The sequence below is a fragment of the Prionailurus viverrinus genome, chromosome B2 (genome assembly GCF_022837055.1).
Source record: "Prionailurus viverrinus isolate Anna chromosome B2, UM_Priviv_1.0, whole genome shotgun sequence".
Lineage (NCBI taxonomy): Eukaryota > Metazoa > Chordata > Mammalia > Carnivora > Felidae > Prionailurus > Prionailurus viverrinus.
In genome coordinates this window covers 106323431-106340516 of record NC_062565.1, presented here as the reverse complement: position 1 = coordinate 106340516, position 17086 = coordinate 106323431, and the positions used below count along the sequence as shown (strand labels likewise).

The 17086-nt window shown below is 39.6% G+C and overlaps 1 protein-coding gene across 2 annotated transcripts in view; it reads left to right on the top strand.

Annotated features, from left to right (window-relative positions):
• Nucleotides 1–17086, top strand: part of ROS1 (ROS proto-oncogene 1, receptor tyrosine kinase) — a 117261-nt gene that overhangs the window by 33964 nt on the left and 66211 nt on the right. For both annotated transcript variants that reach the window (XM_047859395.1, XM_047859396.1), the window contains exons 13-18: nt 2324–2820; nt 4264–4476; nt 5480–5590; nt 6597–6775; nt 10594–10785; nt 14236–14336. In XM_047859395.1, the coding sequence (XP_047715351.1) occupies nt 2324–2820; nt 4264–4476; nt 5480–5590; nt 6597–6775; nt 10594–10785; nt 14236–14336 (1293 nt within the window). The remainder of the gene's footprint in view (nt 1–2323; nt 2821–4263; nt 4477–5479; nt 5591–6596; nt 6776–10593; nt 10786–14235; nt 14337–17086) is intronic.

Genomic DNA, 17086 nt, shown 5'->3' with positions numbered 1-17086 from the left:
AATTCATTTAGTTCTTGTTCATCCCTATGAAGTAGGTACTTTTGCTATGTCAGTTTACAGATAGGAAAGTAAGGCACAGGTTAGTAATGACCCAAGATCGCACGGCTCTTTTGCAATGGGACCAGTACTTGGCTCCCAATGTCTGTCTTCTAATCATCTCCCTATACAACAATAGGGTTTCTGTAAAAATCAGCATATAACTTTCAGCAACGCTTTGCTTGTAGTGATCCTAAGGAACTCCAAATGTGTGAAATCATTTATTCTCCTGGCACTAAAAATGGTTTCCTTTGGACTCCTGGGTGGCTCAGTCTGTTAAGTGTCCGACTTTGGCACAGGTCATGATCTCACAGTTCAGTAGTTCAAGCCCTGGATCAGGCTCTCTGCTGTCAGCGCAGAGCCTGCTTCATATCCTCGGTCCCCTCTCCCCTCCCCCACTCTCCCTCTCAAAAATAAACATTAAAAAAAAGCATTAAAGAATGGTTTATGTTGTTATTTTGCACCAGTGAATTATTCACTCATTGAGGCTTCTAAACTTCTTCCCTTCTTCCTTCTGCCTTCTTCCCCCCTCCCCCCCACACACCCCAGCTCTGTTAACTTTCACTCTCTTTTCTTTCCCCTCCAAAGTGGCAAAGAGTATTAAAGACCCACACTCCTCTTTACTTCAGTACAAGGATTGTAATCTTCATGCCAAATCTTCCTCTTATCTACCCTGAAATCCCTTTATATTCCCTTAATAGCTTTGAATTTGGTAAACAAAAGCAGGCAGTTAAGAGCCAAGTTGTTTCTGCTTTTTGCCTGCTACAATCCTTTCTTTTTTAAAAAAATTTTTTTTTTTTTTTTAGCGTTTATTTATTTTTGAGACAGAGAGAGACAGAGCATGAGCAGGGAAGGGCAGAGAGAGAGGGAGACACAGAATCTGAAACAGGCTCCAGGCTCCGAGCCATCAGCCCAGAGCCTGACGCGGGGCTCGAACTCACGGACCGTGAGATCATGACCTGGTCCGAAGTCAGCCACTTAACCGACCGAGCCACCCAGGCGCCCCACTACAACCCTTTCTTAAGACAAGAAACATAGGTTAACATCTCAGCGTGGAGTTTATATCTCAGATATTATTCTAGCACAGGAGTGGAGCATATTGATAAAGATTTGGGACCGCCATCAAGGAGAACAAGAACGGGACTGAATAGGACAAAGAAAATGATTGGACAGTTGTGGTGAAATGTTGGAATCCTGTCAATCCACAGGGTTGTGATAAGAAAGATTTACTCAGCAGAAGTATACTTTTGTTAGCATCTGTCTCCATGATCACCCATTCAAAATTAGCTTCATCCAAATTAATAGTTTTATGTTTTAGTTCAAATTCTATGTACAGATTTGGTTTATCAGTGAAATATTTTGGTGGTGTTTTTATTATTAAAAACTCACCTTCACTGTTGCCATGAGATTTCCATTGGCTTCTCCTAACTGCTGGGTGGTCCATCCCAGCTGTTTTGCTGTCTTGTGGGGTTTTAATCTTTATGGTTTGTAAAATGGTAGCTCTATTGCCCCACTCAACTGTAACTATTAAAAAAAAAAACTTAGTCTACTCCAAAATGCAAAGTAGATTTACTATTATATTTATATACTATAAGATATTTATAGCAAAATAATAACTGTGGCTTTAAAATAGGTTAAGCATTTTTGCTTTATTTTATAATTCACAATGCATGGGAAAATTTATTGAAAGAATTAGATTTAAGAGTATGTGCATTATGGAGAAAAGTGTTTTACAATAAATAACACATGTAGGCATGTAATTTTTATATAATATGCTTTCCTTTAAAAGTAAGCTTCGTTAGGGGGCGTCTGGGTGGCTCAGTCAGGTGAGCGTCTGACTCGGGCTCAGGTTGTGATCTCGTGGTTCGCAAGTTCGAGCCCCACATGGGGGTTGCTGCTGTTAGTGCAAAGCCTGCTTCCTCTGTCCCCCTCTGTCTGCCCCTCCCCTGCTTGCACTCTCTCAAAATATAATTAAACATTAAAAAAAGTAGGCTTCATTAGAAAATCTTAAAGACCCTTTCTGCTCTTAAATTTTCTGATTCCTTAGAAAGTCACATATATGGTTAGAGACAAAGCATTGTTAAGTGAGACTGAAATTTTGCAATGTTTCAGCCTCTAACTTAAATGAATAGTGCGTATCTTTAGTAAATACCTTTACTCTTTCGCACCTTGGGACACCCTGGACTCAGTGACTGGTAAGATCAGAGGTTCTGACTGCACAACAGGACAAAGTGATACCCTCACCCTTGCATTGGATCACACCCGGCTTCTTTTGCTCCTATGTCAGGTACGCGTTTTATCTCCTGAAGAACGGCATTTATAGAGTAGATCTCCCTGTGCCATCTGGTCGGGACTCAGAAGCCCTGCGTATTGTGGAGAGTTGCACGTTAAAGGACTTTGCAGTGAAGCCACAGTCCAAACGAATCATTTATTTCAATGACACCGCTCGTGTCTTCATGTCAACGTTTCTGGACGGCTCTGCTTCCCATCCTGTCCTAGCTCATGTCTCCTTTGCCGATGTGAAGAGCTTTGCTTGTGAAAACAATGACTTCCTTGTCACAGATGGCAAGGCTGTTTTCCAACAAGACTCTTTGTCTTTCAATGAGTTCATCGTGGGATGCAACCTGAGTCACATAGAAGAGTTTGGATTTGGAAACTTGGTCATCTTTGGCTCCTACGCCCAGCCGCACCCCATGCCGGGCCGCCCCCAGCAGCTCTCCGTGCTCTTTGGCTCCCATCAGGCCCTGGTTCAGTGGAAACCCCCTGCCCTCGCCATAGGAGCCAGTGAGTGCCCCCTCCCCGGTGTGGTTTCTGGCCTTGATGGAAGGAGAGTTTGAACTGCTTGACATGCGACTCAATTTTGAGAACCCGTAGGTGATTATTCAGTCATCAACCAGAAATGCTTTTTAACTCCAGAAAAAGTGCTCATACATTTGTTCTGCATTTATTATTAGGATCTCTGTATTCACCATGTATATCCCAACAGAATAGTTTGCACATTCATTGAATGTCACCCAGGGGCCAGGCACTGACACTGTGGTCTGAGTGAATGTATTAGCCAGAGGGATAGAGAAGGTGGGTTGAGATTTGGACCCATCTAGACCTGACATGAATTGGAGCAATTTCTTAAAGCTCTTTGAACTTGAACTTTCATCTCTGGAGAGGCAGTGTGTATGGAGGGTCAGCAGGTGGGCTCTGGGGCCAGCCTACATGGTTTCAAAGGCGGGCCTTGTCATTTATTAGTAGAATGATCCTGGGCATGCTACTTAACCAGCCCATGTGTTGTTTTCCACTACTGCAAAACCAGAATGTTACATATTTCTGTGGGATTGTCATGCAGATTAAATTAAGGTGCTTAAGGAAGGCACCTTTTGGGATGAGCACTGGGTGTTGTATGGAAACCAATTTGACAATAAACTTCATATATTGAAAAAAAAATTAAGGAGCTTACGTAGAACACTTAGTACTAGCACAGAGGTGGGCAAACTTCTTCTGTAAAGGAAGGACTAGATAGTACATATGTTCAGCTCTGTGGGCCATATGGTCTCTGTCATAGCTACTCAAGTCTGCCGTTACAGTGTGTAAACAGCCATAGATGATATGTAAATGAGGAACTGTGGCTGTGTTCCAGTACAACTTTATTTACAAAAACAGGCAGAGGGCCAGATCTGGCCTGTGGGCTGTAGTTTGCCAACTCCTGATTCTAGACTATTTAGCAAACATGGGCTATTTTTTACCTTACGACAAAGCTAACTATGCCTGTTTGCTGTAGATTTCAACTGCCGTATAGGAAGTTTTTGTTGTTGTTTGTTTGTTTGTTCTTGTATAGTTTGGATTTCTAGAGGAAGGTGCTATGCAAACACTGAGAGTTGTAGTAGAGATTCATCATTAAACGTTTTTTCTTTAGGAGCCTGGTTACACTTAGCAGTATTATAGAACACCCTCCTGACAATTTTACATAGCCACACATCTAGCTTCGACTGAGCTTGACTCTGATTGGTTAGAAATGATGTCTCCTTCGACAGAACAAAAGCTATGGTGTGGCTGGAATGGACAGTGTCCTAGTCATATCATGAGACTAACCCTGATGACTGGCGGGGTAACAGGTTTTACTGCCCAATTACCCTTCCACTCAAGATGAAGGTGTAGATGAATTTACTGGCAATTTTTTGTTTGCCCTTGTCTATGTCATCCTGGTCAGTAATGTTGTTTAACTCTTCTCATTAGGCCCCTCCGCCTGGCAGAACTGGACTTATGAGGTGAAAGTATCAACCGAGGACTTTCCTGAAATCACTCGGATTTTCTCTAACATAAGTGGGACCGTGCTTAACGTGCCTGAGCTGCAGAGTGCTGCAAGATACAAGGTTTCTGTGAGAGCCGGTTCTCCCAAGGGGCCAGGCCCTTGGTCGGAGCCCTTGGTGGGCACCACTCTGGTGCCAGGTGAGGAAACGGTCTTTTTATTTTTTAAAGTTTATTTATTTTGAGAGAGAGAGAGAGAGAGAGAGAGAGAGAGAGAGAAAGGGAGAAAACGAGTGGGGGAGAGGCAGAGAGAGAAGGAGAGAGAGCCCTCCAAGCAGGCTTCATGGTGTCAGCACAAAGCCTGACGTGGGGCTTGATCTCATGAACTGTGAGATCACGACCTGAGCCGAGATCAAGAGTCGGATGCTGAACTGACTGAGCCACCCACGTACACTGAAAATGTCCTTGATTTAGGGAGTAATTCTGACAAAATAGGCTTATTCTCTGTGTCCTTAAGAGTTCCTCTCCTCCAGGGTGGTAAAGAAATTAGAATGAGGGTGCATTTGTCACTTGAGTATGTGTTCATTATCTGGATTAGGAAAGCAAATAAGGCATTGTGTGATATTGGATTTACATTTCTAAATTGTTATTTTAAACTTTTCAAGATATTTTTGAGGAAACAATATCGTTTCTTCTTCTTTATGGCTTTCTTCTTTCTCGTGGTTTGTTAAGTGACAATACCCCTGGAACTCAGAAGGTCATAGTGAGAGAAGTTGAGGGGCTCTGAATTATGCTGAATTCCATCCTCTTGGCTGAAAAGGAAACGGAAAGATAACTATTACGTTTGTATTGCTCTTGTTACCACGGTGGCTTTTGGGTGCTCTGCATGGGATCACGGCAACCAGTATCCAACCGCGCAGGAGGATTGTGCCATGATGATGACATTGCTCTAGAGGCAATGTCACCACACACTTCTCTTCACATTCAACTTCAATTATTTATCCAAAAATCACAAAACGTGTTTAATATGATAGGTAATTCTATTAGGCACATGTAGCCATCCATGTCCTTCCACAGTGTTTTTCAAACGTTGATATTCTTATACTTTATAAAGGAAATCTTGGGGTATAAGATGTGTCCCTTAAAACATGTGCCTTCTGCAGTATTTCTTTTCTTTTTTTTTTTTTTTTTTTTTCCCAAACAGCTTCAGAACCACCGTTTATCATGGCTGTGAAGGAAGATGGGCTTTGGAGTAAGCCATTAAATAGCTTTGGCCCAGGAGAGTTCCTGTCCTCTGATATAGGAAATGTGTCAGGTAAACACCAAATCCCTTGTTCACTTGGACGTCAGGATTCTACTTATAAGGCTTCCTGCGCTCTTCAATACATTGAAAGAATTGAGTGTTTGGGTAGTAGGACAATAATGAAAGGAAAAAACATTCAGTGAACTACACTGCCAGTGTAGAAATATCAGTTCTCAGGTATAGGTGCTATTTATTATTTCACAAAAGGTGAGGCTATTTATTGATGTATTTGAATGTATTTGAATCTGTCAACGTTGTCTCATGGTAACAGCCTATCTGTTTCCACTTAAAAACAGCTATACTTAAGTAATTTTTTATGTTTGCTGTAAGACTGAAGCACAGAATGGTTGCGTGAAGTTCTAAATACAATGTAAGAACTATTTCTTGACACAGAGGAATATTAAGTAAGAAGTGGGTCATTTTGCCTAGAACACATCGGAATGAAGGAAAAGTCTTCGTTGTAGGATGATGCAACAGTGAACTTGCCTGCAGATGGCACCTTCTATAACTATATTACTTATTTGATCTATTTGCTGGACCACTAAAAATACAGCAGCATTTCTGACCAACGTAGGAGTTGGACTTAGGAGGTAGCATGGTAATGGTACGAAGAATGATGCTTTGGAGTTGTCTTCACTCTGGGCTCCCCATTTTTATCTGTGAGGCCTTGGGAAGAATAGATAATCTCACTGAGTCTTGGGTTCCCCGTGTCAAAAATGGGGATAATTCCTACTTCATACCTTGGTTTTCAGATTTAAGTGAGATACGTAAAGTGCCTGGGACAATGTTTGGCAAAGAGAGGTGCTTGGTGAATATCAATTCCTCTTCCTAGTCCCCCGGGGTTGAGCTTTTGAGATAACATTATAGAATTATTCTTGATAGATCCCTGAAGTTCTAATGGATATCATGTTAGTACGTGCTTTCAAATTATGTGGAGGTGCAGGAGTGATTTGCTGACTCACCATGTTTATGCTGGCATACATAAAAAATAACTGCTACTAATTCATTTTGTTTTGAGACATGGACTGGTATAACAACAGCCTCTACTACAGCGACACGAAAGGTGATGTTCATGTGTGGCTGCTGAATGGGACGGATATCTCAGAGAATTATCGCATACCTAACATTGCAGGAGCAGGGGCTTTAGCTTTTGATTGGCTGGGTCAATTTCTCTACTGGGCTGGAAGGACGTATGTGGTAAGTTAAAGCTCAGCATTCTGGATGCTCTAGAACAATACCCAACCACTTCAGTGGCTGGGAGTTTTCATGTCGTTTTTCATACTTGTGTGCCACCTATGCTATTATTTATTTAATATTTGTCTCTAAACATACTCACTTTTTAGCTGAAAGGGATTTATGGGTAAAGAAAACTTTATATTGCTGTTTGTTGTACTAGTTGTATATTTTCAATAATAGCTTTTTTAAAAAACTTTTTAATGTTTATTTATTTTTGAGAGAGAGAGAGAGACAGAGTGTGAGTGGGGGAGACGAAGAGAGAGAGGGAGACACAGAATTCAAAGCAGGCTCCAGACTCTGAGCTTTCAGCACCGAGCCCGATGTGGGGCTTGAGCCCACGGACCGTGAGATCATGACCTGAGCCAAAGTGGGGTGCTTACCCGACTGAGCCACCCAGGTGCTCCATAATATCTTAAATATATTAAAATGTTCACATGTGGGTCAGTGACCTGGAGGAAGATGGCATACTCCAAAGACCCAGTGAAGGAAACCCAATGGAGGGACTATTTTCAAAGGTGTAGAGAGGGCTAAGGAAAATGAGCAAAGGATGGTGAAACATGCCCTGGGCTAGTAAGTGTGGGAAGTTAGAACCACCTTTAGGCACATGGGGGCACAGGGATGAAGGGGGAAGAATATGGTAAGGGCTGTAGCTATGGGAGTTGCTGACGTGAAACCCAGCCACTGTCAAAAGGTATGTTCTGGAAAGGAGTGGCCTGGGGGAGTAAGCACCTGAACCCTCTTTCTTTCTTCCCTCTGATCTGCCCTTACTTCCACTGGCTGCATGCCATTGGAAGCCAGAAAGTGAGAGTCCAGTTGGTGTAGTCTATGGACACCAGCCTCCCCAGTTGTAGAGTGGGGTGGGGAGGATGGAGAGTGTAGCTGGATGCAACCTGAAGATGTCGTGTACGTCTGTGTTGTGGTACATTTTGAAGAGAGGGATGGTTAGCGATGAGCATACTGGTCTGAAAGATCAAGAAATACAGTCCTGGAATCATTTTCTAATCAGGAGGGTGCTTGTTGTCCACTTATTTATTCATTCAACAATCATTTATCTGTTACCAATGTGTTGGGAGCCATGAAGATAGGCATAGTAGGGAATATAAAGTTAATAGTAGATATGTATCTGTTTTAAAAAATCAGCTTTAGGAGGCATAACTCACATACAATAAAATTAATTTATTGTATAAAATGTACTGGGTTTTAGTATGTCCAGTGTTGTGCAACCAACCCTTGTTGTCCTTGCTCTTTTGATGAGATAAAATACATATATAAATAATAGAAGAAGGGGTGGCTCAGTCAGTTAAGCAGCTGACTCTTGATTTTGGCTAGGTCCTGATCTCATGGTTCATGGATTTGAACCCTGCTTTGGGCTCTGCACTGGCAGCATGGAGCCTGCTTAGGATTCTCTCTCTCCCTCTTTCTACACCCTCCCCTCAAAAAAATAATAGAAGAAGCATACAAAGCAATGTATTTAGAGGCAAAGCAATGTGGTGTAGTCTGAATTCATAAGTGCCAGTGATATGCAGGTGGAATGGAGTTGAGTGGGGTAAATCCGAGAATACACCCTAAAATTGATTAGTTTAAAAATAGTTAAAAAGGGGCGCCTGGGTGGCGTAGTCGGTTGAGCGTCCGACTTCAGCCAGGTCACGATCTCGCGGTCTGTGAGTTCGAGCCCCGCGTCGGGCTCTGGGCTGATGGCTCAGAGCCTGGAGCCTGTTTCCGATTCTGTGTCTCCCTCTCTCTCTGCCCCTCCCCCGTTCATGCTCTGTGTCTCTCTGTCCCAAAAATAAATAAACGTTGAAAAAAAAAAATTAAAAAAAAAAATAGTTAAAAAAAAAAGTTTTGAAGGAGGAAGTGTAAGAGTGAATATAAAAACTGGTTTCAAGGGGCGCCTGGGTGGCTCAGTCGGTTAAGCGTCCGACTTCGGCTCAGATCACGATCTCACACTCCGTGAGTTCGAGCCCTGCGTCGGGCTCTGTGCTGACCGCTCAGAGCCTGGAGCCTGTTTCAGATTCTGTGTCTCCCTCTCTCTCTGACCCTCCCCCGTTCATGCTCTGTCTCTCTCTGTCTCAAAAATAAATAAACGTTAAAAAAAAAATTAAAAAACAAAACAAAACTGGTTTCAAGTATTTTCTCTGTCTCTTATAAAACTGTTTAACTCTAGGAAAAATTACTTAAATTCCTTGAACCTAGTTAACTTGTGATAGAAATCCTTTAGAGGCATAATATTAGGGTTACAAAATCTAATATTTCAAGATAAAAATGTTCTGTGCCTGACACCCAATAAGTACTCAGTAATGGCAGTAATTAATATCAGGGAAATATACTGAAAAAAAACAGCAAGGAGAGACGTCATCATTTATCAGGATGTATACATCTTCTCCAGGAGTCTAATCAAATACACTTTAAAAAAAAATTTTTTTTTTAACATTCATTTATTTTTGAGACAGAGAGAGACAAAGCAGGAATGGGGGAGGGGCAGAGAGAGAAGGAGAAACAGAATCGGAAGCAGGCTCCAGGCTCCGAGCCATCAGCCCAGAGCCTGACGCGGGGCTCGAACTCACGGACCGCGAGATCATGACCTGGCTGAAGTCGGACGCTTAACCGACTGCGCCACCCAGGCGCCCCTACACTTTTTTTTAAATATCTCTCTCTTTTTAAAAATTTTAATCCAAGTTGGCTAACATATAGTGTAATAATGGTTTCAGGAGTAGAATTTAGTGATTCATCACTTACATACAACACTCAGTGCTCATCCCAACAAGTGCCCTCCTTAGTGCCTATCGTCCATTTAGCTTATCCCCCCACCGACCTCCCCTCCAGCAACCCTTAGTTTGTTTTCTGTCTTTAAGAGTGTCCTGTGGGCTGCCTCCTTCTCTGCTTTGATCTTATTTTTTTCTTTCCTTTCCTTTATGTTCATCTGTTTTGTTTCTTAAATTCCACATATGAATGAAATCATATGACATTTGTCTCTCTCTGACTTATTTCGCTTAGCATAATACACTCTAGTTCCATCCACGTTGTTGCAAATGGCAAGATTTTATTCTTTTTGATTGCTGAGTAACAATCCATTGTATGTATATACCACATCTTCTTTATCCATTCAACAGTCGATGGACTTTTAGGCTCTTTCCATATAATTTGGCTATTGTTGATAGCACTGCTATAAATATTGGGGTGCATGTGCCCCTTCAAATTGGCATCTTTGTATCCTTTGTATAAATACCTAGTAATGCAATTGCTATCCAATACATTCTTATCTAGCAGTGTTTGAATTGTGCGGTTGTATGATTAGGAAAACTAAGTATTTTAATTCAAAGTAAATTTGCCTCCTTTTTTTCCCTAGAGTCCTGAAAAGAGAGAAGCTCAACGAGGGCAGCTTCCATGACTGTTTTGCTCCCAAGACTTTGCACACTACCCAGTACACAGTGCTAATAAACATTCGCAGTGGGAAGAATGTAACAATTTACTAACAATTGCAACACACTATTAAATTTTTTTTTTTTTTTAGCATTTATTTATGTTTGAGACACAGAGAGAGCATGAACAGGGGAGGGTCAGAGAAAGAGGGAGACACAGAATCTGAAACAGGCTCCAGGCTCTGAGCCGTCAGCACAGAGCCCGATGCAGGGCTCGAACTCACGGACCGTGAGATCATGACCTGAGCCGAAGTCGGACGCTTAACCGACTGAGCCAACCAGGCACCTCTGCAACACACTATTAAGAAATGACAGTGTCATTTGAAAATTATTAATCAACCCTACTATTATGTTTTATAGATACAAAGGCAGTCTCTGTTGACAGGGCACACGGACATTGTGACCCATGTGAAGTTGCTGGTGAACGACATGGCGGTGGATTCAGTTGGAGGATATCTCTATTGGACCACACTACACTCGGTTGAAAGCACCAGGCTAAACGGAGAAAGTTCCCTTGTAATACAGGCACAGCCTTGGTTTTCTGGGAAAAAGGTGACAACTTAAAAATAAGACCTGATCATTTAGTCATACTAAATAGTGCTATCGAATAGTTACGATAATACTGTTTCTGCTTGTTGGGAATAGTTAAGGTAGAATCTGAAAGGAAATACTGTTACAGTAAGACCTTGGTGTAACCAAATTTTTTCTAAGTCTTATTTGATTGTCATAATAATTAAACAAATTAAGATACAATATGGAGATGTTTACACTTTGCTGTATCTTGAAAGGACCTGCACTTAAAAGCACTTTAATTTCTGACTGTTTTTATAATCTTCAGGAATTGTATTGGCTATTTTAGAGCTTCTTATTGAGTAATGAGTAGATGTTTTATTATCTTTGATCAATTTTGGGTACTGACTGCTCTAGAAACTGTGACTCCTAGCAAATTATTTCACTTCTCTTTGCTTCCTTGTCTGAAAAATGGGAATGTTAGCAATTGTCCTACCTCTTAGGGTTGTTGCAAAGATTAAATGAGATAATTAATGTGAGATGCTGAGAACAGTGGGAGGCACATGGTAACTACTCAGTGGTTAAGCTCTTATTATTGCAACTAAATCTGAAAAGCACACCTGATATAGGAACATTTCTAAAACAGATGTTACTTCCTCAGCTTCTAGAAGCAAAACTTATTTTTCTTGATCTTCAACTTCTACAAGCAATACCTATCTTCTTGATACCCTGTAGCTATCTGAATTTTGTCTTTCCTGTTCATAAATTTCTGAATTTTGCGTTTCCTGTAGGAAATTTAGAAATCACAGAAAAGCATGAAAAAGAAAGAAAGCACTCATACTATTTCTACCTAGGATATTCCTTAATTTTTTTCTTATTGTTTTAATCATTTTTTTTTCTGCCAGTAGAGATAAATCACCCATAATATAAATAAACCAGATCATTTATAAACAAATTATTGAGTCACATGATCCCCAATTCTAGGATTTTTAAAATTTATTTATTTATTTATTTATTTATTTATTATTTTTTTTTTTTAATTGAGATATAATTGACATAGAACATTACATTAGTTTCAGTTGTATATACAGATTATAGCACAGATATTTAAAAGAAATGCAATTTTTTTTCCACGGGCATTTTTTTTTAAGTTTTACTTATTTACTTTGAAAGAAAAAAAAAGAGAGTGAGCAGGGAAGGGGCAGCAAGAAAGAGAGAGAGAGAATCTCAAGCAGGATCTGCACTGTCAGCGTAAAGCCCCGTATGGGGCTTGAACTCACAAACCATGAGATCATGACCTGAGCTGAAATCAAGAGTCAGACACTTAACCAACTGAGCCACCCACACTCCCCTAAAAGAAATACAAATTTACGCAGAGATTAATCATTTCTGTCAAATAATGAAAGCATCCCTTAATTTTATTTTGGAAACTTTGAGTCTGAATATAGGAAAAGTATATCTTTTTATGTCTCTATAAGTGCTGGGGGAAAGCACTTTTATTTTTGTTTTTTTTTATTTTTTAAATTTTTTTTTTCAACGTTTATTTATTTTTGGGACAGAGAGAGACAGAGCATGAACGGGGGAGGGTCAGAGAGAGAGGGAGACACAGAATCGGAAACAGGCTCCAGGCTCTGAGCCATCAGCCCAGAGCCTGACGCGGGGCTTGAACTCACGGACCGCGAGATCATGACCTGGCTGAAGTCGGACGCTTAACCGACTGCGCCACCCAGGCGCCCCAGCACTTTTATTTTTGTAAAAGCATATTAAAGATAAAAAAAATATTATCTCAAGAGTAACTTTCTGTCTGTTCCTGGGAATTTGTCAGTAATGTCCCCCAGTGCTCTGATCTTGTTGTTTGAGTAATGTTCACTCTGGAAAGTTCTACAGTGGCCATAGGGACTTTTTTGTAAATGAGTGGAAAACTAGATTTCTCAGCATCTTTGGGGAAACACATCCTTCTTTAAATTCCCACTCCAAATCCTTCACAGGCTGGGGAGTGCTGCTTGTACAAATCTATAGTTTGGTCCCATGGTTTGATGTCTTACCCATCTGCCTCCATTAATGCTAGTGGGTGTTTTGAAGGTAACATTATTTTGCACCGAGCAAAACTCTTCATTTCACTGTCATTCGTTCCTTCATATGTTACTCATAAACTTATCATGGAACCATGAGATACTGTGCAATCAATAGGTGTAATAAAATAAACAGCCAATTATTTATAGAAAGGCTTGATATTTGTGTGATTAAAAGGGAGAATGCAGTGAGACATTCATCTAAAGTGAAAATATAGCCGCTGCCACATATGATGGATCGGGCAGGCTCATATATATATGTAGTGTACGTTACCACAGGATTAAACCTCAAGTTTATAGTTATGCCTTGTTGGCATTTCCAAGGCATGGCTGTTATTAGACAACAGTGGTTACCAAAGATTTATGGAATGTCCTCTGGCTCTGTTTAAATATGGGCTCAAATGACTGATGCAAAGGAATTGGGTAATGACCCAACACCTGAATGTTATCTATGACTCGAATAGTTTGCTGTATTCTAGAACAGGGAGTTGTAGAATGTTCTTTTTTTAAGAGATAAAACAGACTTTTTGATTTAGAAAACTTGAGTGCATCTCATTATGAATAATGAAACAAGATTAACCTGATTTCACTTTAACTGACACAATAATCAATAAATTTCTTTTAGCCTGAGGCAAGGACATGATTCAACTCCCAAAAGGCTGGGGATTGCTAGATAGTTTTTTGTTTGTTTTTTGTTTTTTATTTTGTGGGTAAGGAGTAGACTGAGTTTCCTTGAAGACAGAGGCTGTGATTTATATGACAGCTGGAGGTTTTGCAATTTTGTTAGAGATGTAGCCATCAACTTTAATCCTTGATCTCTCTTAGCCTCTAGGTCTGCTATAGAAAGACTTCACCACTCTGAGGTCATATACCTGGCCAGATATCTCAGCTTATTTGAAAAATTCCTACAAAGCCAAAGAAAGCAAAAGTGTTCCCTTGAATTGTAACTTTGTCTCATGCAATCTATTTCACAGGAGAAGCAGTCTTTCCTCAGGCCTTTCCTGGATGACGGGACATAAAATTAAGGCATGGACTGTAACAAAAAGACAAAGAAAGATTAGTAAGGAGTGGTTTTCAGATGTCATCTGGACATCTGTAGGACCTGGAGTGTGGTTGAAAATTTGTAATAACTTTGCAGGTGCTGCTGATGCTTCTGGTCCAAAAATCATACTTTGAGAACCACCAGAGCTAAGTCTGTGGAAGTCCCTGCCTTCTGAGGATTTTTAGGAAACTTGTGTTTATATCCAAGTTACATAGGAATAGGCATCTCACATAATTTTTTTATTCAGCGAAAGGTAACAATTATCGAGGTTATTATTCCAAAGAGGACATTAAAGAGAAATCTATAGTTTAAGTGTGACTTATTCACAAAAGTCTCTTCCAAACATGTATTTGATTCATTTTCTTATTTTCTATTTAGGTAGTTGCTCTAACTTTAGACCTTAGTGATGGACTCTTGTATTGGTTGGTTCAAGACAGTCAATGCATTCACCTGTACACAGCTGTTCTTCGAGGGCGGAGGTAAGTAATGTCTCTTGAAAACAATCTGTTGAGGATGAGAATGACTTACCCCTCAGTTATGTGACGGTGCATGAACATTCATTATTCTTCCAATAAGCACTTACTAGTTGTCCACTGTTTTTGCAGGCATTGTGCTTGTGGGGAAAGATAGGTTTGTAAACAACTAATGACAGTAGAATATGGTGAATACTGTGATGGGGTAGAAAGAGAGTACAGTGGAGACACTGAGAAGAATGCTCCTCAAGAGCCCAAGAAATGGATAGATGTGTTTTTCTTCTTCTTAACAAGATGGAGTTAGGCAGGAATCATCCTGCACGGCACACATGAAGACTGGAGTCGAAAGAAGCACATGAATTATTCTCTCAATCTGTGTCCTCAAACTAAGCCCCTGGTTCTCTTGTTGGCATTTCCACATCTTCCATAGTAATACTGTAAGGTATTTTTTTTCTAGTATTTTTCCTACACTTTCTTTTCTTTTCTTTTTTTTTTTTAACATTTTTGCTTATTAAAATTAGGTGTAATGTACATAATATGAAATGTTCAGATCTTCAGTATTCCACGATATCAGTTTTGACAAGTACATTTTAAGACACAGATATGTCGAGGGGTGCCTGGGTAGCTCAGCTGGTTATGTGTTTGACTCTTAGTTTTGAATAAGGTCATGATCTTATGGTTCATGAGTTTGAGCCTCACATAGGGCTCTGTTTTGACAGTGTGGAGCCTGCTTGGGATTCTCTCTCTCCCTCTCTCTCTGCCCCTCCCCTGCTCAAGCTCTCTCTCTCTCTCAAAAATAAATAAATAAGCACAATAAAGAAAATTTTTAAAAAAGACATATATATGTCCATCATCACAGAAATTTTCCTGTGCCCCTACCCAATCAATCCCCCCTACCCCTGAAATATGTACATTTTGTGTCTGGCTTCTTTTACTTAGCATAATATCTTTATGATTCATCCATGTTGTTAAGAGTATTAGTCTTTCCTTTTTATTGCTGAGTAGTATTCCATTGCATGAACATACCATAGTTGGCATATCCATTCTCCTCTTTATGGACATTTGGATTACTTCCCGATTTTGGTTATTATGGATAAAATTGTATAAATATTTATACCCAAGGCTTTGGATGTATTGTTGGATAAATACCTATGAGTAGAATTGCTGGGTGATATGGAAGATATATGCTTAACTTCTTAAATAATTTCCTGGTTTTCAGAAGGTTTATACCATTTTACATTTCCTCCAGAGATGTATGACAGTTCTGGTTCATCCACATCCTCCCAACAGTTGGCTTTGGCAATCTTTCAAATTTTCACCATTCATTGGTGTATGTAGCAATATATCATTGTGTTTTTAATTTACACTTCACCAATAACTAATAATTTTCACCACTTTTTAATTTGTTATTGACTATTTATATATTGTCTGTTGTGATGTGACTCTTCAAGTATTTTTCTCACTATTTAATTGGCTGTATATCTTTTCCATATTGAGATGCAGGAGATCTTTATGTATTCTGTATATAAGTCCTTTGTAAAATATATGTGTTGTGAAATTTTTCTCTCAGTGTTTGGCTTACCTATATATTTGTCGGTGGTATATTTTGGTGAGCAGAAGTTTTTAATTTTGACTTACCCAATTTATCAATTATTTTCTTTATGGTTTGTGTTTTCTGTGCCTTCTATAAGGTATCTTTGCCTATCCCAAGGTTGTGAGAATTTTATATGATGTACTTTTTTTTAAACTTTTTTAATGTTTATTTATTTTTGAAGGAGAGAGAGACAGAGTGTGAGTGGGGGAGGGGCAGAAAGAGAGGGAGACACAGAATCGGAAACAGGCTCCAGGCTCTGAGCTGTCAGCACAGAGCCCGACGCGGGGCTCGAACTCACGGACCGCGAGATCGTGACCTGAGCTGAAGTCGGACACTTAACCGACTGAGCCACCCAGGTGCCCCTATGATGTACTTTTTATTGTGTTAGCTTCCATATTTAAATATGTGATCCACTTAAAATAGGTTTTTAGATGTTTCTTTCCTTTTCATACGAATATCCAATTGTTCCAGTACCATTTGTTAAAAAGATTTGCCTTATGTTATTTAATTGCTTTGTGCCCTTGTTCAAAATTATTTGACTGAATATATTTTGGTCTATTTTTGGATTCTCTATTCTGTTCCTTTATTATATTTGTCTAATCTCATGCCAATACTACATTTTCTTGATTACTATAAATTTAGAAAAAGACTTAAAGATAGCTAATATTCAGTCCTCAGTTTGTTTTTCTTTTTCAATATTTTTATTCTGGCTATTCTTGATCTTTTGCTTTTCCAAATAAATTTAAAAATCATCTCACTAATTCCTAGAATAAAGCCTGTTGGAATTTTAAGTCTCTTATCAATTTAGGGAGAATGGATATCATAAAATATTGAGTCTTCCAATCACTAAAAATGGTATCTCTCTTCATTTATTTTGGTTTTCTTTAATTTTATTCAGCAGTGTTTTGTATTTTCAGTGTAGAAGTTTTGTTTTGTTTTGTTTTGTTGTTTTGTTTAGAGTAGTTTCCATGCCCAACCTGGGGCTTGAATTCACAACTCCAAGATTACAAGCCGTGTGCTCCAACGACTGAGACAGCCAGGCATTCCAAGAAATTTAGAAATTTTGCACTTCTTTCATTAATTAATCCTGAAGTGTCTGATTTTTAAAATAAAAAAAATGTTTATTTATTTTTCAGAGAGAGTGTGTGAGTAGGGGAGGGGC